Source organism: Rutilus rutilus (assembly GCF_951802725.1).
Source record: "Rutilus rutilus genome assembly, chromosome: 6".
NCBI classification, from domain to species: domain Eukaryota; kingdom Metazoa; phylum Chordata; class Actinopteri; order Cypriniformes; family Leuciscidae; genus Rutilus; species Rutilus rutilus.
Genome location: NC_140214.1, coordinates 25,549,332 through 25,571,303, shown reverse-complemented (window position 1 = coordinate 25,571,303; position 21,972 = coordinate 25,549,332). Strand labels below are relative to the sequence as shown.

Genomic DNA, 21,972 nt, shown 5'->3' with positions numbered 1-21,972 from the left:
GTTGTGGACAATACTAAATTGTTAAAAATATTCACAAATTGCACAGATATGAACCCGAATTATGCATCAAGTGCCTTTTTAAGTTACTGTTTAAACATATATTGTGATTTTTTAATGAACTGATAACATTTTATCACATTTTCAGAGCAGATAAGTTTTAAAGTCTGGGTTGGGGACAAGGCCTGAGTAGCCAAATATTAGTGATGAAAACATTTTTAAAAATGGAAATCATACTGATTTTAGTGTATAACATTTTTTGGTGGTGCAATAAATATTATTTGAACTAAACTATTTATTTTATAATATAGTATTTTTAACATGAATGTATAACCTGGGGACATAAAAGTTCCCCTAATTGAAGAATCACCCATATATATATATATATATATATATATATATATATATATGAAGAGTTCAGATGCAAAAGCCTCGAAGTGCCATCTGAAAATTTCTTCTGGAATTATCATTTTTATCAAGCTCGTATATTTAAATTCAGTAATTTCACTTAAATGGCAATGAAAATGACCTATTTATTGTCATTTAAGTGAAATTACTGAACTTAAATATACGAGCTTGATAAAAATGATCATTCTAGAAGAAAATTTCAGATGGCACTTAGAGGCTTTTGCATCTTAACTCTTCATATATATATATATATAGCCTATATATTTGAACATGCACCATAACACCATGAGCTTGTGTAGGCTACTTATAGCATGTAAAAGCATGGGATATGAATATGGTAATTCAATACCATGATACGACCTTCTCATAGCATGCATAATACAATAGAGCCGCTGATCATCAAGATTCTCCAGTATAAAATTCACAATCAATTTGTAACAATTCCAGGGTTGCACTGTGTACGCATGCGCGAAACAGCTGCCCCTTCGTTCCCTCCCCCACAACATAACGTGCTGCTGTCGGTCCAGGTCTGTTGGACCAGTTTAGAATCAGGAACATTTGGAGACGTCAGAGGCCGGAGGTTCTTCGCTCTTTCACCAGCGCATCAGCCTCACCAAACAGCTCGCATCACACACACACACACACTCACACAGCGTCATTTTCATAAGTTGCGCCTAAATTACAATGTCTAAAAAGAGCGAAAAACCAGCGGAGGGCAAAGAGCCTGAGAGTAACTGGAAAGACGTGATCTACAATCCAAGAACTGGAGAATTCTTCGGTCGGACTGGTAGAAATTGGGGTGAGTTGACAGAAACCCTAACGGCGTCATTCATGAAATGTGCAGTTTGCATACATTATGGGCAGATTTTTTTTTGACAGAAGGAAACTGTAAAGCTTATTAAACATGAAGACCCCCTAGGGTCATGAATGAAGACGAGTGTGCATTGAAAATGACGAAAGCATCGTTATCTTAGGCATTCCGGCATCTTAATGTCATCAACTCGTTCCCTGATGACATCAGTGGCATTTTAATGTCTTCTCATCTCTCTGCGTTTCGAATGATCTACAGTGTAAATAATGTTGCTCAATGCTCAACATCTTCAGGTCCTATATAGCACGTCTTCTCGGGTAAAACCCTCAAACATTTTGGATTCGGAATCAATATTTGTTACAAAATGATGTTGCGAATTTAAATGTTACAAAAATTAGAAGCGGCAGCAGTTCTTTAATGCCTGGTATTTTTATTTTTTTTAGGTTTAAAAATGGAACGAAACGATCGTCCGTGTTTCGCAGTTAAAATTCACGGAGCCTGATGCTAATAAACGTCATTAGACACTGGCTCAGTGGCCAAATAAGCTTTTTATTCCAGACTGTAGTAGTGTGGTTTTAATCTACGTACATGTTTATTTATCAAAGCAAGGCTCATGTTTACACTATTTAGCTACCGAAAACCTTTGTGCGCTGATTAAATAACTTGTCTTAAAAATAACGAGATTGACATAAACTCTCAATGTGTTCACTGCTTAACGAGAGAAAGGCGAGTGTGATTAACCTACTCTTGTTCTTATTGACCCAAGGTCCATTATGCCTAGTCAATTCAGCTGATTATCTTGACGATACCAGTGCGCGTCTAAATGATTAAAAGCCTGCAGGAGATTAGACGCTTTCAGTCAGTCAAAATAATGACCCCTATTCAAAAACCCATTCATTCTCGTTCATTTTGAAGATCATAGACCTAAATGGCAACGTCAGAGCGCTCGGTAACATCAAAGTGTCGTCGCTGAGCGCCGTGACGTCGACTGGCCTGTGGGGAATCTTTCCGTTTTTGCGCCTCACTAAACCTTCTGTTCGAATGACACCTTTGATTTTTTGTACAGGCAAAAAAAAAAAAAAAAAAAAAGAAAGAAAAAAGATAAACTGCTGAATGATTGGCCGTACGGGACACCCCCGCAGCCCATGCAGTGTGGGGGCCCCCATCCTATGATGGGCTATGTCGCAGATACATCTAGGCCTATTTACCAGTAGCGTTTGCTTTTTTTTTTCTTTTTTTTTTTCTTTTTTTAGAACTGAACTCAATTGACTAAAGATGAAAATAAAATAGCAAAAAAAAAAACAAACAAAAAAAAAAACCCAGAGGATCATAGAAAACATTGCTAAAATACCAAAAATAAGGTCACAGTTGTTTTCGTCGTCCATTTGTAAAGTAGCCTATAGACAGCCCCGCAGGTCTTGACGCGCTGTGTTGCCGTTATTGCAGAAGTGTGCCAATAACTTATTTTAACAAATAGATTAAATAAAATATGCAGTCTTTAGGCTTGGTCTTTGCTGAGGCAACTTTTATAATAATTATTATTAGGCTATATTATTTTTATTTAGCAAAAAAAGGCCTATATATAATGTTATTAATAATAACTTTGAATGCATCAATGCAATGATAATTCACTGCGTGCAAAATCAGATATTTATACCATTAAATCAATTACTGTAAGTGGGGGAGACAGCCATGAGCAGGAGGTGCACAACAGATTTTCATACATGCCATCACTGCTGGTGGGAGGGGCCTCACACGTGCACGTGTGTGTGAGGGGAGGGGAGGGGGTGTTCTCTTCTCACAGATGTGCAGTATGCCACTGGCTGAATGGGACTGTAACATTATTTTACTACATGTGAATATATATTAAATAAATGACTAAATTATTTTCACCTTTATTTTAAATCTCTAAATTAAAGCTCTGAACAGAACGGCATGCAATCTTTTGCTTGTGCTTCGGCTCTGGATGAATGTGGTAAGATGCACCGGAGTACACACTGACACAGGACATCTTATCAGAACGGATGGTCACATAAATAATGATTTCTTTAACTGTGTCCTTTGAAGTATGGTCCCAATAGCGTGGTGCAGGGATGACTTAAAATCCCGGAAGTCTAATTCACCACTGGTTCTCTCGAGATTTTCCCATGGGCTTTTAAAATCATTTTTTTCTTTTTATGAGTTAAATAAAGCCTGTGGTAAACATAGCTTGACAACACTTTGACGTTCTACAACGTAAACTGCGCACACTCACACCCCAAATGTTCTTATCTAGTTACTTATAAAAAAAAAAAAACTGTGTACTGATGGACTAACTGGAGTGCTGAATGGGTTGGCAAAATTAGGCATCATAGGAACATACACTCCTGGATATTGGTTAATTTCGAGTCAGAGTGACTGTCTGCCGTGTCTGAAAGTGAGTTTTGATTGAGTGACTTTTGATTGCGTAACCGTTTCAGATGGTTCAGTCTGGTTTGGTGAATTGGTTCAACCAGTTCACTAAAAAGAACCGGCTCAAAAGACTGATTCATTCACTAACTGAACATCACTAATCCACTCATTTAAAGGCTGCATCTGAAGAAGCCTTTGAATTGGGACAGCCTTTGTCGTTCTGCTGTGACACATTTGGCCTTCTAACGCAGCCTTCGAAGGATGAAGCCTCTTGACTTGGGACACAGCTTTTGTTTTTACAGCTGGTGTCTCCCCGGAGGTTTGCTGTTTTGAATGATCCGTGGGAAATTTACGCCACTTACACCATACAAGCACCACAGTAGCCAGAGCTACTTTTCTCTGAGTAGGAAAATGCTGTGACACGCAACTGACCGCAGTTTCTCACAAAATCCATTCATACAGCCTAAAATATAAATGAGTCAAAATCTTCATAGGGGTAATGAAACAGCAGTTTTAAAAAAGTTTTTTCACTATTATTTACAACAGGATCTGCATTTTTCATGGGTTTAAATTAGTGCTGTCAAATCGATTAATCATGATTAATCGATTCTAAAATAAAAGTTTGTTAAACTAAAGTATGCGTATGTGTATATATATATATATATATATACATACAGAGTGTGTGTGTATATACATGCACACACACACACACACACATATATATATATATATAAATATATGCATGTATATGTGTATATATTATATATATACACATATATTATATAAACACAGACTTTTGATTTGACAGCACTAGTTTAAATAAACAATATTTGTTATAAGAGTGAATGTAGCAATTGTGACAAGCCAGACATGTCAGTCTCTGAGTTACATGTAATTTATTTAAGCCAAGAAATAAACTTCATTCCGTAAAAAGTATAATGAACTACGTGAAAAGCATTTTGAACGTCTTTAGCACGTTTTATAATTACCCAAAAATCAAACATAGTTCCTCCCTTATGCACGTTATCTCATCCGTCCAAAACTTAGGCTCGCTGTCGGTTGGAATATTAGAACTAAAAACATCGGCATAATACACTCATGGGAATCAGTCACTTCACTGAATACTTGCTGGCTAAGAAAAAAATAAGTATTACCTTACAATCTATCTGTTTTCAAATCCACATAATTTGAATATCACGACATCGATGTCTGTCAAAAAATAACGTGCACAATATACGTTAGTATTTACAGCGAGAGGTCCAGCGAGTACACTAGTTTCCAGTAAAACCCACACTACCAGATGTTTTGATGCTTTATTGCTTTCCGAGAAGAGGGAGAAAATGGCAGCCTGAGTGGCTTCAACATGCTGTCTGTCAGAGACAATAACGTGCATAATACATAACGCACACAAGTATAAATTTATACTTCGCCGGGTTAAAGGGATAGTTCACCCAAAAATGAAAATTCTGTCATCATTTACTCACCCTCAAGTTGTTTCAAACCTGTATGAATTTATTTTTTCTGCTGAACACAAAAGAAGATATTTAGAAAAATGTCTTTAACCAAACAGTTGATGGACCCCGTTGACTTCCATAGTAGGAAAAAAAAAATACTATGGAAGTATTATTTAGTTTAACTTGTTGGTTTTGACGGACATTTTTTATGCACATTCTGATTCTGACATTCATGATTTTAATATTTTCAATAATTTTGGTAATAGATGAACTGTTAAATGCGTGATCTTGAGATGAGTCCCTGTAGTCATCCAATTTGACTCTCATATGCTGATTTAACATATATATTGTAAACTTGACAGGTGATTTTTATAAAAATGTATAAAATCTAAGCTGTTTAAAAAACTTGGCCAATTATCAAAGTCTGATAAAAATGTTGTTTCATTTTCAAATAAAATATTTGTTACATTTAATTGCCCCTTGGCAGATTTTGACTCAAATCTTTATTATAGGGTTTTCAAACTATATTTGGGTGAAGACATGGTTTGGAAAATGCATTTTTGGACTCTCTCATAACTTTGTTTTATTATTATTTAAAAAAAAGCTGCATAGTGTAGCTATAATTGACTAAAATTGAAAATCTGTGAATGACCAATCAGAATTAAGTATCTCAGAGAGAGAAATAAATTGAAATTGGATAAGCTTGTAATGTATGCGGTCAGATTAAAATGAGCTCTATATGAAACCCCAGCAAAATGTTATGATATGATTGGTTCTGTTATGAATGCATTGGTTGGTTATGTTTATATTTTATACTGTTCAAATGTATGTATGAAATATACATTTTTAAAGCTTTTTAACAGGGGTCTTATCAATTCAGTTCTGCCTAGCAATAAATGATTTTCAAAGGTACTGTCTTTCAGGCATCATCCTCCTCTTTTACTTGGTCTTCTATATCTTCTTGGCTGCCATGTTTGTCTTCACTATGTGGGTGATGCTTCAGATGCTGAATGACGACACGCCAAAGTATCAAGATCGTGTCGCATCCCCGGGTGAGTTTGACAGTGTGTAGCTCTTATTATCAGGCTGTACTGTGTATATAGTGCAACATAACATTTTTAGTAAATTTGACAGTAAATGTTAATTAAAAAGCGAAAATTAAATGCTCATTACTGTACATATTATGTACATATTACAAGTTATGAATTATTTAAAAGGGACCTATTATGCAAAATTCACTTTTACATGGTGTTTGAACATGAATGTGTGTCGACAGTGTGTGTACACAACCACCCTATAAAAATGACTGTTAATGTGAACTTAATATTCACACGAAAACCACATATCTGAAGTTTAGACTGAAATGGCTTTAAGACGCATGCAGATAATAAACTTTCATGATGATGAAGAACTGCAATGTCACGTGAGCGGGATAGAAATGATAATCCCAGATGTTTTGTTAGTTCGAGTATCTGTAGCCGTACAGGCTCCGCCCTCTTCTGGAAAAAGTGGGTGGGGAGCAGCAGCTCATTTGCATTTAAAGATACATGCACGAGAACAGTATGTTTTTCCTTTCACCCAAAAATGGGGATTTACAACATAATAAATGTAAAATAAATGATCTGTGGGGTATTTTGAGCTGAAACTTAACAGATGCATTCTGGGGACACCTGAGACATATAATATCTTGTAAAAAGGGGCATAGAAGGTCCCCTTTAAAAAAGTTAATATATTTAATATTTAACTAACTTTTTCTTTTTCGCAGGATTGGTTATCAGGCCAAACTCTTTAAGTATAGTTTTTAACAGATCAGAATCTCTTGAATATGGCAAGTACGTTCAGCATCTAGAATCGTTTCTGCATCGTAAGTGCTCTACACTTTCCCTCATTCTGCTTTTTTAAGAAATTCTCATCTGGTTGCGTAGTAGTACTTGGAAACTATAGTCTTGTTTATTTATAATTGGTCTGTTTTCCGTTTTACAGAGTATAATGACTCAGAGCAAGCCAAAAATGACTTGTGTATGGCGGGTCAGTACTCTGAGCAGGATGAGGAACCTCAGAAGAAGGTGTGCCAGTTTAAGAGGAGTTTACTCCACCATTGCTCCGGGATGGAGGACACCACTTTCGGCTATGCTAAAGGGCAGCCATGTTTTATTGTCAAGATGAATAGGGTGAGTAACCTAACATGCACTACCATTCAAAAGTTTCAGGTTCGTAAGATTTTATTTAATTTAATTTTTAAAAGAAATTAATTATTTTTAATTCAGCATGGATGCATTCAATTGTTAAAAAGTGACAGTAAAGACAGTTTAAAGACAGTTTAGTCTATTTCAAATAAATGCTGTTCATTTGTACTTTCTATCCATTAAGAATCCTGAAAATAAATGTATCACAGTTTCCACAAAAATATTAAGCAGCACCACTGTTTTAATTAATGATAATAATATTAATAAAAAAAAAAAAATGTACAGACAAAAGTCTGCATATTACTAGAATGATCATGTGACACTGAAGACTGGAGTAATGCATTTGCTACAGAAACAAATACATGAATACTAGGGAGTGAAAAATCCAACTGAAGATAAACAAAATACAGTCCTGTTCAATGCAGAACTGTTTCAAATACTCATAAACAAAAACGATCTGTGTGCATTTTTGTCAGCTTCGTTGTTCCAGAATTGTTTGTGGATGTAATGTGGAGTCCCCATTAAAGTTGTTTAAGAGACCTGGCTCCAAATCACCCTTGACAGCTAACAGTATTTTATTCCTCATATTAAACACTTTTTAAAAAACAAAAGTTTTAAAGCCATGAATGTTTTAACCACCACACCAACCTCAAAACAAATTAGGAAAATCCAGCCTATTCAGCAGTTTTTCAATTCAGCGTTCAATAATATTGAAAGCCAAGTTACATCCGTCCATTTGGTCTATGCAATATAACCCATCTGGAGAATCTGAAAGTGGATTTAAACATTTTGGAACAGACACATTTTTTCCCATGAATTCCTCCATGGGATCTCAAAAAGCCCCAAATCCATCTGGATTTAGCAAGAAACCAGAAATCAAAAACTCATCCAAATGATTATCACCAGCCATTTCTGGATATAAAAGCAATGTTCCCACAACATATCCCATTTAACACAGATGGATCTAAATTTGGAAATCAAGAGGCAGCAGCTTTTGCAACAAATTATTATGGAGGGCCAGTGTGGTGGTACTGGAGATTGAGGAGTATCAGAGCCAGGGCAGACCAGGCGGAGCTGGTGGAACTGGAACCCACCATGGCAGATCAGGCAGAACTGTAACAGAGAGGTCACGAACAGCCTCTGTGACAGTAACAGGACAGGCAGTGAGTTCAAGGACGGCTTCTGTGGTCATGTCAGGGTAGATGGAAAGTTCAAGAGTGGACGCCGCCTCTTCAGGAGGAGCTGGAGTGGATGGCACTGCCTCTGGAGGAGCTGTAGATGTGTGTATGGCCCAAACACATAAGATGGCGACTGCCATTACAGGAAACGTAGCCGATGGCGGTAGGACCTCCGAGACCACCGGACTCGGGTGCGCTGGGACCACTAGACTCCGGACTATCAGACTTGGAAGCGCTGGGACAATTGGGATACACTGGGATTTAGGGGCTGTTTACACGACATTGTTTCCAACTAAAAACGGCGTTTTGGACGTTCGTTTAGACAACAATGGCGTTTTGGGTGCCTGAAAACAAAAACTTTTGAAAACGGTTTTCAAAGTGTATGTTTTTGAAAACGGTCTCCGTGTAAACAACAAAAACACGAATCTCTGAAGACTATGACGTCATGCACGTGCGTATTACGTGTTCAGTCTGTAGTGTTTCATCGCCATCTAATGGCCCGGCAGCAGAATACAGCATTTTTAGTCGTTTTCGCGGATCAGTGTGAAAGATTTGAATGGTGGTGAATACAAAACATTTAATTCCAAATGAAGAATGCATTATCATATTGGCTAGGTATTCATATCTACTTACTGACTGAGGGTGAATCAGGCTGATACTGTATTATTCTTAACCCTCAGGTCATTGGTCTTAAGCCGTCTGGAGATCCGTACATCAACTGCACATCAAAGGTAACAATTGTAAACCTGTTTAATATGGAAGTAGATTAAAGAATTGAATTTACATTTCTGATATTAAGATATAGTAGACCATATAAGATCATAAATGTACAAGTTTGTATCTGTGGTGTTTTTTGTGGATTAAAGCTGCAATTTAAAAGAGAAATTTTGAAAATGGAACTAAAAAAAGCACAAATGCCTCAACACAAACCATGTCCAAAGATATTAAGAATCCCATGCTGGCTGTTTCTCAGTGCAATCACAGTTAAAGAACTAAAAGAGGTCCATACTTAACCTGCAAATGACCTCCCTGTTAGGTCTTGGTCACACAATTTCTTTCTTATCCACCCAATCATTTTCCTTAATCATTAATCATTTCGGTTCGCTCACACCAAGCTATTATAGAAGGTAAAGATCACGTGACCAATGATAGCGTATGATGTCAGCAAAGCAGATGTCTGATTGGTCCCCATACAGCTCTAACCCTTTTATGGTGTTTCATTGCTCTGCAAAGCAGCCAATGTAGGAGCAGAACCTCTTGGGTGTTTGTAATTGTCAGTGTTTTCTGCAGTTTTCTTATGGATTTCAGCTTTAAGGTTTGATTAAATGTTGTTGTGTCTCCTGCTTGAATTTCAAATTGTTAGTCCATCCTCTCTCAAGTGTGTGTGTTTTTTTCTTTTCCTCTCATGTCTCAATTGCATGCTGCCAGTTGAACTCCTTAGTAAAGTGATGGGTAAGATCACTGTATATATATGGTCTCTCTCATTCACCCGGTCGTTTGCTACCGATGTGATTGAGCATGTCTCTTACGTATATGCTGTCATTCCTTACTTCAGAATTTCTGCAAGCTTTAACATAGAAATAACATCTTGTCAGAATTAGGGATGCGCCGATATGTTAAATATGATCTAAAATGAACTGTAAATAAACCACTAAAAACTAAGATCAATAATTTTAAATGTTACAGGTGAATTTAGGGAACTGTTATTGTATTATTAGTGATTTAAAGATTAACTTTAGGTGCGTGTTAGATGGTGGCAAAGGTAATCTACATGTAAAAATAGAGGAAATGATGTGCACAATTAAATATCTAATATCAACCAATTCAAATAAATAGAAAATCTGTAATATCGGCTGATATCTCATGCATCCCTAATCAGAATCAATTAAATGACCATTCTCGCAGTTATCATTTGAATATTTTCTTAGATCAGTTGCTAATGCTACTTTTGATCAAGATGGATGCCTAATTCTGGGGCAAATTGTAATTTATTTAGCATGGCAACGCAGCAGCATGTCTTTCAGCGCTTATTCTCTCCAAAGCAGGAGTCTGCTTCTTCTGCTGGGATTAATTATGCACTGCATTCAAATGTGTTATTACGCCGCATCTGCTGTATATGTCAAATGGATGATTTATATTAGAGATGCAAAGCTAAAAATGGCAAACTATTTAGTGGCCTTTTAATGGTCTTAACCATTTTAATCACTGGTCAGGAAATGAACAAGTATTGCACAAATACTGTAGATAAAGCAACTCCGCATGGAATAGCCTTCCGCTTTGTTTTCTTTACATTTTTAAGCCGTGTGAGTAAACTTGCTGGCAGCTTTTACAGGAAGAAGAGTCAGTGTTGTTCAAACAGCTCATGAGTAGTTGAAAAATGTCTCCCAGTTCGACTGAGTTTAATGTGAGACTAGGGTTCAAATATTCACTAGGGTTCAGATCTGGACTCTGACCAGGCCAAAACATGAGCCTGATGGACTTGTTCTCAAGCCACATCTAAAAAGGCTCCCGTGGTAGAGATGCATTTATTATTATATTTCTTAGCAGATTTTCGAAGACACCGCTCTGGAGCATCACCATGCAACTCGTGTGTCATTGTAATTCATCACACACAACTTCCCTTATTCTGCCAAAAACTTAATTGTCTTTGATGTTTTTCTGAGGCATTTACTTATTTCTTTTCTAATTTCCTGACCAATCATTTGTGGTTAAGACCATTTAAAAGCGTTTAGCCATTTTTTGTGTACATCAAATGGCATCATCCACTCTCACCCAGTGACAGTCTGTCTTCGGTTGTCTGATGGTATTTTCCTGCTTCTCTTCAGAGTGAGAAACCTCTTCAGATGCAGTATTTCCCCCAGGAGGGGACTATTGATAGGATGTACTTCCCTTACTATGGGAAAAAGACACATGTAAGTATGGCGCTCAGCACATGCTTAAAGGAATATTCCAGGTTCAATACAAGCTAAGCTTTATTAACAGTATTTATAGCATAATATTGAATACCACTAAAACAATTCCACTTGTCTGTCCTTTTCTTAAAAAAAAGAAAGAAGGTTAAAGTATGGATTACAGTGAGGCACATACAATGGAAGTGAATGGGGTCAATTCATAAATGTTAAAATGTTCAAAACAATGTGTTAACATGATTTTTGTGTGAAAAGAAATCGCCTGAGAAGGAAAACTTTATTGCCATAATGGAATGCCATAAACCCTGAAGTAATCAAATATAGAAGTTTATGTGTAAGAATTAATGTGCCTTTTAAAAGTGCTTTTATTAAGCACCCTTCACATTTCTACTTTTAAATCCTCCAAAAATTGGCCCTATTAAAGGGTTAGTTCTCCCAAAAATAACATTTCTGTCATTAATTACTTACACTTGTGCCGTCCCAAACCCGTAAGACCTTCGTTCATCTTCGGAACACAAATGAAGATATTTTGATGAAATCCGAGCGGTTTCTGAACCAGCCATAGACTGCAACATCAATGCAACTTTCAAGGCCCAGAAAGGTAGTAAAGACATCGTTAAAATAGTATTCTCATCACTTCATAACATTAAAGTTGAACCACTGTAGTCACAATAGGGGTGGGGGAAAAAATGTATTCTTAGATGCATGTAAACAGATCTGTTATACGTACGTTATACGTAGGTTTACTGTACTGCCCTCCACAGTCACTGTGTGTATCAGTGCAATGCCAGTCACAAAAAGTTACATTTTGACTGTGCTCTCTGCAGATGTTCATTTACTTTTTTTGTATAAGCTGTTTTTGATTGTGGTATACAGCAACAATTTCAAGTCATAAGTCTTGGACTCTTTATTATTTATTTGTGTACAAGAGCAGCTTTGTATGTTACTAATTATTCAGAATATGCTGGCAAGTCCACAAGCATTATTTTTGTATGAGAGCTGCTGGTACATCATTCTATATTTTTTTCTACGAAAGCTGTTTGTGATTTTGCTAAAGCAAATGTATTTCTTTATTTTGTCTGAAGGATTATATTGCTCATTGCACATAACAGGAGGATGTTGGATAGAAGTCTATTTTATTTATGTTAGAGATTCAGAATATGCTGAAGTTTGTATTCATTTACTACAAGTATGCTGCTAGCACAGGCACACATTTCTTTTCCTCTTGGTTCTTTGCAATGTTGGGACATATGCTGGCAAATGTAACCTTACAGTGGACTTGCCAAATCACTTCCATTTGTTTTATTAATAAAATATATTGGAAGTAAATTCTTTATGGGTCATTATAAATACTTTGCTTTAAAAGTACCGAGTTGTCACACACACACAAAAAAACATGCATCGATAATCGGTTTAGCATCGCAGGCCTCTGAATCGTAATCAAATCGAATCGTGATTCCCACCCCTAAGTCACAATGGACTATTTTAACAATGTCTTTACTACTTTCCTGGGCCTTGAAAGTGGTAATAACGTAGCTGTCTATAGGGGGGGTCAGAACGCTTTTCATCAAAAAGATCTTCATTTGTGTTTCGAAGATGAACTACGGGTTTGGGACGACATGAGGGTGAGTAATTAATGACAGAAATTGTATTTTTGGGTGAACTAACCCTTTATCGTCTTACCATAACCTCGTTTTTTTTGTTTTTTTTAAGAAAGAATTATGGACAAGTACGATGGTACTCTAAATTATGTTATGATGACATTTCTCTCAGAAAATATAGTATTAGATCTTAATTTGATTGTGTGTGTGTGTGTAGTGAAGTGCACATTATTTCACCTCTGTTTTTCTGTCTCCGATCATCAATAGAAGGGTTACGTTCAGCCTCTGGTTGCTGTAAAGCTGTTGCTTAAGAAGGAAGACTATAACTCTGAGCTGATTGTAGAGTGCAAGGTAGAGGGCTCCAACCTCAAGAACAACGACGAGCGTGACAAGTTTCTTGGCCGCGTCACCTTTCGGGTCCTGGTGACCGAATAAAGCAGTTGCTGATGAGGACAATAAAGGGGTACTTGCACTACTTTACTCCCTGTTGTCCCTCCCATGTACATCCTGCTGGTCCTCAGCAGGTTGAAAGGACCTAAATTTAACACTCCACAGACAGGCATGACTGATTGATTTTTGTTAATGAATCCCCGTTTAGTCTCCTGCCAAGCACCCCCTCCTGCTGAAGACGTGAGCGTCTCTGAACGTTTAATTGTATTTTAACCCTGGGCCTTGCATTCCCTAGATGTTTTGAATTCTTTAACATCATTACGTTGTACCCTTAAAGGGATTTTGTTTACATTGTACTTGATGAGACGGGTTAGTTGCTATCTTAATCCTTGGTTGGTGTTTTTTTGTGTTTGTGTTGCTCTGTGTGAATATATTTAATGATCGTATTGTCATATTGCTGTAATAACTGTTGAAAAAGTGGTATTATTTGACACGTTTTTGAAATATGAAATACGGAAGGAGCCAAATTTTTAACCTAAATGATATCCGTAACCTCTGCATGGATCCTGATTCATGCAGATGCCTTCAGAGCCATTTAACACCTTGGTAAAAAATGCTATTTTGACAAATAAAAAGAAAACACATGAAAGTAGTGGTTGTAGATGGTCTGTTATATCCTGAATGTACCACATGATGGCGTCAAGACAAAAATAGAGTTACATAAACCTGTCTTTTTCTTTCTTCAAAATGACAACAATTGTGCTAAATAGCAATTTGTTTGAAATATACAAGCATGATTGTATTTACATTTGAACCCATTCTCTTACTGCACTGAAACATGCATACGGTGCCATACGCTGTATTTGTTTAACTTAACCATGTCACAGTGCTCAACCAAACATAGCACTGTGTATTCCCGCCAGCAGCTATCAATAAATCAGCGGTCTGCGTCAACTGATTAGTTGACCACATTTAGTCACAGCGACGAGAATCTGCTTCAGTCTGTACATGTACATAGTTGGTCTTTTAAGCTGGCCAATGTAGCAAAGTCACCTGTGAAAGTTTAGTATACACTTTCGAATGTCCAGCTTTTGCAATTATACTGTTTGTGGGAAACTTAAAGTCACTTGTTAGAGCCTGGAGACTTTAAACTGGGGCGGTTCATGAAGAAAAAATTTAAAAAACTTGTCACACCATGTTAATTTAAGACAAATATAACTATTATTATTATTATTATTATTACTGCTTAATTTTGCGTTCTAATAGTTGGGGAAAAAATTTGATCACTTTTGCCTGACACTCTCACTAACTCTTCTTTCACACATAAGCATTAGTGGATAAGGGGGAGGGGGATCTGTTTGTCTTAACAGGGTCTTTAGCTTTGCCACCTGGAGAATTCCAGCTTCTAACTTACTTGTGGATTCTCAGTCATAAACAGAGCACATATTTAACTGTATTATGCTCACCATCTCTACTTGTACATTGCCTAATAAAGCTCAGGAGTGATGTAACAGTCTTTGAATGCAGGAAGCAGACCCCTTCATGTGTGCTGAAACAGACTGCTATTCTATGATCTTAACGGAGATCATAAACTGGTGAGTCTGGTGAGTTGCGAGCCATCTTGGTTTAGCAAATCAGACTAGAGGTTGCAAGGATTAGAGGTTGATTTAAGTACGTGAGTGTAAACCAGATTATCGGTTTACAAGATAACTGTGGTGTACTGAATTCAGCCCAGATCTTTGTGATTTGACTCCTTAATCTGGGGAATATTTTTAGGTTTTGACTCTTGCAGTGGGGTTTTTTTTTACGTGCACCAACGTGCGGTTAGATTTCCATCAAGCATTATGTGTGAGATTAACCTTAAGATTCAGTTATCTCAGGAACATGTATGAGTAAAACCAAGGAAACATTAAAACCTGAAATAATGGACGACTAACCTCTGCAAGTGAACTGTGACTCTTCATTTAAATTTAGTGATTTGATCAGGGCCAAGATAGTAGAGGCTTACTGATTAGCGCCAAGCACCCGTATTATGAGGGGAAAAAGCTCAGAAATAAATCTGTAAAAGAAAGAGACATTTTATTGACCCATTTCGAATATCTGACATTTCTATTTAGAATCATTCTCAAACCTTATATACAGTTACATTTAACCATTATTACTTAACTGACAAAAAGTAAAAACTCAACACTGGCAAAGACAAAGATCAAATCATTCATTTGAAGACAGGTAGTTTGGTCCATTTTATGTCACTTACTGTTATTTTTACAATAACCAGTTTTCTTTTGCTCTTGCTCAGCATTATAAAAGCAACACAAATGAAGACTGTAAGGGGGGTCACAAGCTGCACCTTGGTGACGTAGCTCAACTAGTGAGGATTGAGCAGACGTATCAGTGCCAAAGCTCTCTCTTTCTTTGCGCCCTTGAAGATTGAACTCAGCTGAACTTTTCTGTAAAGGAAGGTTGTCTGCTGTGTACATCTATCCCATCATATCAGTGAGGTAAAGAAGTAGCAAAACATAAAAGGAATTGTTACCTTTAAATGCTAAATAATCAAGCTCTGATTTTATTTCATTTCAGAGCTATTCATATATATATATATATATCGATTTATTCATTCATATTTATATTTTCATATTTATACACATATATCCTTTCAAAATCTAGGTGTGAAATCAGAAATAACCTGCTATCAAAGATCACAAGCATGAGTTAACAATTCATGCAAGACTTTCTACAACAGAGATCATTTGAGCTCTGTTGGACAGTTACACAATTCATTCATATGCACTTTTGTTAGCATGTAGCTGTTTACCTGTGTCACAGGCAGGCCCACACGGAATCTGTGTGCATGGAACGCTGCGCAGAATTGGAACGTCGATCGTTCACAAAATGTTTGCTTCCTTCACATTTATTTTATTAAATATTTTGGCTAATCTGGGATGGACTAGCCATCTGTCCAGGGTGTTTCCCTGCCTATGGTTTAAGACGCTGGAATAGGTTCCAGCATCCCGCAATCCTACACACGACAAGCGGTCTGGAAAATGGATGGATGGATGGACAAATTTTGTCTTATTTAATTGTAGGACATTCCAATTCTGAATTCTGAGATAGTATTCCGCAGAATCCATCTGGGCCTGGTCTTCAGTATAGCCTCTCTTATGGTTTGCATCCAGTAGATGCCAATTGTGTACTAGTACACCGTGAACTAATCCACAAATAAATTGTGATTTGGCAAGGCAGGAGATGTTTGGAACGCAAGCACTGCTTCTTGAGGATGACTCTTTTTTTTGTTGCATATCCACACATCTCCACCTTCTGATCACAAACTGCTGTCGATTACATCGAGTCGCTATAGTTACATAATAATCTTAGTCTATTATTATCTTAGACATAAAGGAACTCCAGGGAAGAACTTCCCTGACTGGTCCAAAGCTCAGGCCACCACATCATGGATGATTCATGGAGTGATTCTCAGACCATGTTTCTGTGCAGATGAAGCAATAAGAGTGTCCTTCTATGCTACAATGGACTAATGTCCCATCTCTCTCCAATCACACTTCACTCTTCTTCGACACATAGCACAGTTTCAATCATTTTAGTAATGCCACTGAAAGCATTTGTTGGTGAATAGTGGGCTGGGTGGCTGGATTGGTCCCTCACAGAAGTGTGCAAGTGCCTGATTTCTTATCATCATCTGAACCACCGGCTGATTCTTTCCGGTTGGGGTCGTTGAGCTCATCAAAGAGTCCTGTTTCTATCATCTCCTGTTGCCAGGCAATGGGCACAGCACCTGTGCTAAACTCCTTGAAGAATTGATCATCCTTCGCATCAAACTCAATACCCTTGATTTCAGAAAACTCAGCAATGTCACCTGTATCCTTTGCATAGACAACGTTGGGTTTGGGCACCCAGGGTGGATCGATAAGGCCGGCCTCCAAGCGAGCAAAGTTGATGGACTTGAACCACTCGTGTTTCCTTGGATCATCATCCCTATGGAAATAGTACAAATAACAATTATACATCCTGACCACGTGGGAAAAGGAGTTTGATGCATTTCACAATATTGCCTTCATGTTCAAGAAAAATCAAAGCTTTTGGTCATTATTACACTTGGCCCAAATGAAGAGATATCCAGTATGTTGACCATATAAGATTTTATTCTCAAAAAGACCTAGATAATCATCTTCGCCAAGTCATACAAATTTGCTACAATAGCTTTGACTGATAGGATACTGTGATGACAGATTTCATATAGGTTAGGGTCCAAAAATCCTGCTTTAACACCTCTGATCACTCTGAAGAATCAGGAGGTTAAGAGGGATAGAGGGACTTACTTGCAGCCAAGACGTTCATCAATCTTTTTCTTGAGAAACTGCTTGATGATGTCTATAGTGGCAGCGTCAAAGTTCTTGTGCTCAAACTTGGGTTCCTCATTGATGATGCGCCTCTGTACCTCCTCCTTCTCCACTTTCTCCTTCTTGGCATCAGGGCCTTTGAAGGGGGTGTAGCCAGCCACCATTTCATAGATACTGCAGCCCAGGGCCCACCAGTCCACTGATGTCCTGTATGGGACATCAGTGAGGATTTCAGGTGCCATATATGCACCCGTTCCAGCCTGTGAAAAGAGACATTTCAAAAGTAAATTTTTTATTTCTTGTGTGGAAACTGGTTAGATAAGATGCAAAATGTTTCCTTTTTATGAAACTCTGAGGGTTTGTGTAGTTTGTTCATCAGATTAAGGACTGTAGTAGTAGAGCATTTTAACCACAATAGAACAATCTATTGCTCGTACCTCACTTCCTCTCTTTGCCAGAAAGAGGAAGCTTAATCTTAATCCTCTACTACCTGTCAGGTGTCATGTGCCGATCCACTGTGATGAAGTGGACTTATATAAAGACAACCATTCTTAGGTTCAAATGGACATGTGCACCTTTTGCGTACAGACATGCTTACACCTAGAGTCATTCATTAATAACTATACGGCTAATTCAACACCTGAGCAACTGTAACTCTTCAGTTTACTTGCATGGCTCTAAGACTGATCACTATGGGCACTTAAAAACCCTATTTAATTGGTTTTAAACCACAATAATAATTACAACACAATCATATTAAAAAACTAAGATCGGCTAAATAATCGTATACAATGTTTTATCCTAGAGTAATGCTTAGTAGAAACTGTGTTGAATTCTTAAGACACTGGTAATTCATCTGGCTTAGTCCAAGTAGAAAGCCCTCCTGAAATGCAAAGAACTATAACAAGACATAGTAATTGACAGGGTTAGTCTCAGTCAAGCTAAAATGTAATGATTGCATGGAAAGATCATGGTGCTAGGTTAACATAATCAGTTTACCTAAGCTAGAATGACTTAGACCTTGAGACCACTGAAGATATAGTTGGTGCATATAGTGTAGTTACATAAATCAAACTGCTGGGCCATGGCTTTAAAGTTGTACAACCTCCAGAAGATTAAGGCTCTAATAACAGTCAATAAAATGTTCATTAAAAACATAAATGACTGCAAAGAGCAGTGATAACCACAGAGTCTTATAATAGTCAAAATATAAAACAAATATAAAATGCATCCCTCTCCCTCTGCCTTTGGCTGCCTGATCAGAGACAGATTTGTGTAATTCTCCCTAAGAGGATCAGGAGTGTAAAGCCAGCCAAACCCCCGGGGGTTCAGCTTGGGCTTCAACCTGCACTGAGGACTCAAGAAGGGCACTGGATAATAAGCTTAGGCTCACTGCATTAGTGTTTGTTCATTTTGACATTTGACATATATCAAAAATGAACAAGTCATCATGTGGGGAAGCATTGAGTATGCAACCTCTTTTTGTCCACAAATGTGAGTGAGAAAAATATGAATGGGTGGCTTACACTACCACAAGCAAAAAACCAAACCAAACAAAAAAAAAGGTAAAGTTCAGGAAAGACATGATGAAGTTAGTATATTCCTCATAATATTTATCAACAACAATGAATCTTTGCAAATGTAAACTGTCTTAACAGCGTTTAGATAACCACTTTCTAAAATGCCTTTAAACCTGGAAATAGGTTAAAGGTTTGATTAACTGAACATTTTATTGGGAAAATACTTCCGCAAATCCCCGCTGAGACAAAAAAAAAAACTCACTTAGTGTTTCATATAATTCAATAGTAAAAATGCTCCTGATGTTTGGATTTATCAGAAGCTTCCCAGTTGCTAATGGTGTATTGTCATTTTGCCATCACTGATGCTGCACTATGTTAATAAAACATCACAATAGCAAAAGATTTCAGGTTATTTTGTATAACACTGTTTTATTGGCGTGAGATAGAGACCCAGTCGTGATTTTGGGTAGAGGTGAAGCACTTGTGGGCCTTCTGAAATCGAATTGTTGTGTCATAGAACCATTTTTAGCATGGTTTAGTTGGAATCTATAGGAGAGTTTAATTAATTAAAATACATTTCAAGAAGCCCTCAGTCACAATGATCTGTTGCCCACAAATTGGAAAGTTAAAAAAGACAATGAGCCAAGGGTGCAGTTAAGGACACAGCAGTTAACTGATCCTTGTATTGCTTCTGCATGCTGTCTTTAGGTCTGTTTTCTGGTATAGCTGTACTAAAGGTGATGAAGATCACTAGGAATTATATAACAGGTACAGAGCACGTCACTAACAGAGCAGTAATCCAGTGTAAAAGACGAACAATCCAAGGTCGCTAATAGTGTTACTGAAAATCTTTAAAGTCCTGGTGGCATATAAAGACTGCTAAACTTAAAGATTTCAACTAAACGGTGGTCTCAAATCCAAGTGTTCCACATGTTGACTGGCTGTTTTCTCACTTCAATGATGTAGCTCAAAGTTTGTGTCAGTCTTCGGTCAAACTTAGCTAGCGAATAGTCTATTTAGGCTTTTTAGCTAATTTATTTTCTTTCTTTCTTTTTTAGTCTAATTTCAGATAGTGTAGTCTAATCCAGTCTTGTTTATTATAATATATATGTATGTATATATATCCACCTCCTGAAGAAGTTTGAGAACCACTCTCCATACTTCCATTCTCATCTCACACAAGTGCTATCCGATGCCTTTACCCACACTAATCACAGCATAGAGATGATCAACTCACCTTTTGGGTAATGGTCTTTCCCGCAGGAAGCTCCACAGCAAGACCAAGATCTGAAAGACGGCACTGGCCCAGGCTATCTAAGAGCACGTTTTCCGGCTTCATGTCACGGTACACAATGTCCATGGCATGCAGTTGCAGGATCCCAGTTGAAATCTGAGCTGTATAATAGATGATTCGATCCATTTCGATACCCTTCTCACCAATGTTATAGATGTGATACTTGAGATCACCTCCATTCATCAAGCTCATGACCAGGCAGAGATGGGTTTTGGTGTCGTAAGCATATGCCAGGGTGACAATGAACAGGCTGTTGACCTTCTCCAAGATCTTCTTCTCCAGAAGGGCCATTTTCTCACCATGTTTCTTCTTGAGACGCTTCTTGCAGAGCTTCTTGCAAGCGTACATCTGGCCAGTGTTCTTTACCTGCACTGCACACACCTGAAAGTGTAAATGTCAACATGGTCAAGTTTGAGAGACTACATCATAATTTCTTTGTTTCGAGACGTGTACTCATCATCTAAAATGCATGCTAATGGGTTGCACTTAATGAATAGAACCTACCTCTCCGAATCCACCCTTTCCGAGTGTCCTGAATTCGTAGAAGTACTTGTCTGTGATTGGCTGTTTCTCATACTCTTTCCACTGCAGAAACTTTTCGAAGAATTGGCTTGTCTGGTAATCTGTAAACGGTTTGCCTTTTAAGTATTCTTTGGTGGCCTCCTTCACCTGTGCCATCACCTCATCGAAATCTTTGTCAGTAACCGCCTTGCACTTGGTTGCTACATCTCCAGTCAGGAAGGTGAGGGAGGTCTTGGAACCCTCTTTGCAGAACTTGTTGATGATATTTGTACGGGCCTTGTCTTTGGCAGCAGTCTCAGACAATTCCCAATCGTACAGATCATCCATAAATTCTGCAGCAGTGGAGCACTCTGGCCCCCCTTGATCGAGGTACTGGCGGAACATCTTCTTACCTATTGGCTGCTTTTCACAGAGGGACTCGAAGTCCAAGTCCAGACTCGTCCTGAGTGCCGCACATTGTTCCGCCTTGGGCAGAGACAGACTTCGGCGACGTTTCTTCATCTCCTTGTCATCACCCCCTTGGGCTTTCAGGTAGGCCGTGTTGGCCACCAAATTATCAAGTCCCCCCATGTCACACATTTTGGCGGCTGTGTCAAGTTACTCGCCCAAGAGAAATTGAAGCTCCGCACACTGCTCTATCAGGCTAGAAGATGCTATTGCCAGTGGTCAGTGCGTTTGTGTGCTACTCGCTTTGAAGCCAAGGCGCGAATGAGCCACTAAGACGCATGCACCTGCAGACCAAGATGCACTGACAACCCAGTAATTACTCATTTAGAATTAAATACCTGCAAGGGATTTTCGCTTAAGTATATTTGTGTGGCCTATACTCAGCTACTATTCAAGGAAAGGAACTTATAAGAGGGTTCTCCCACTAAGAAGCTTTAGGGCTGACTATATTTAGGCAGATGCAGAGTGCTAGTCAACGGATGGCCATTGGGCTCTGTTGTCTAAAC

General features: G+C 38.0%; 2 protein-coding genes across 2 annotated transcripts; one reads left to right on the top strand and one right to left on the bottom strand.

The window, feature by feature from the left end:
• Window positions 1–903: 903 nt before the first annotated feature.
• Window positions 904–14,491, top strand: atp1b3a (ATPase Na+/K+ transporting subunit beta 3a). The gene is made up of 7 exons (XM_084410229.1): window positions 904–1,204; window positions 5,985–6,113; window positions 6,827–6,925; window positions 7,045–7,232; window positions 9,106–9,156; window positions 11,251–11,337; window positions 13,203–14,491. Exons 1-7 carry the CDS (start codon window positions 1,090–1,092, stop codon window positions 13,368–13,370), a joined length of 837 nt encoding a protein of 278 aa, XP_084266355.1. The 5' UTR covers window positions 904–1,089; the 3' UTR covers window positions 13,371–14,491.
• An 893-nt stretch (window positions 14,492–15,384) lies between these two features.
• Window positions 15,385–21,772, bottom strand: grk7a (G protein-coupled receptor kinase 7a). The gene is made up of 4 exons (XM_084410217.1): window positions 21,002–21,772; window positions 20,441–20,878; window positions 17,663–17,943; window positions 15,385–17,318 (listed from the first exon to the last, which is right to left on the bottom strand). Exons 1-4 carry the CDS (start codon window positions 21,596–21,598, stop codon window positions 16,985–16,987), a joined length of 1,650 nt encoding a protein of 549 aa, XP_084266343.1. The 5' UTR covers window positions 21,599–21,772; the 3' UTR covers window positions 15,385–16,984.
• Window positions 21,773–21,972: the final 200 nt, after the last annotated feature.

Bases quoted from the DNA above. Each gene is read 5' to 3' on its own strand.
- grk7a (XM_084410217.1), bottom strand. From the start codon at position 21,598: ATGTGTGACATGGGGGGACTTGATAATTTGGTGGCCAACACGGCCTAC. The intron at 20,879-21,001 runs GTAGGTTCTATT...TTACACTTTCAG, and splicing joins GAAAGGGTGGATTCGGAGAG to GTGTGTGCAGTGCAGGTAAA. The intron at 17,944-20,440 runs GTGAGTTGATCA...CTCTTTTCACAG, and splicing joins GAAAGACCATTACCCAAAAG to GCTGGAACGGGTGCATATAT.
- atp1b3a (XM_084410229.1), top strand. From the start codon at position 1,090: ATGTCTAAAAAGAGCGAAAAACCAGCGGAGGGCAAAGAGCCTGAGAGT. The intron at 1,205-5,984 runs GTGAGTTGACAG...ACTGTCTTTCAG, and splicing joins TCGGACTGGTAGAAATTGGG to GCATCATCCTCCTCTTTTAC. The intron at 6,926-7,044 runs GTAAGTGCTCTA...TCCGTTTTACAG, and splicing joins TCTAGAATCGTTTCTGCATC to AGTATAATGACTCAGAGCAA.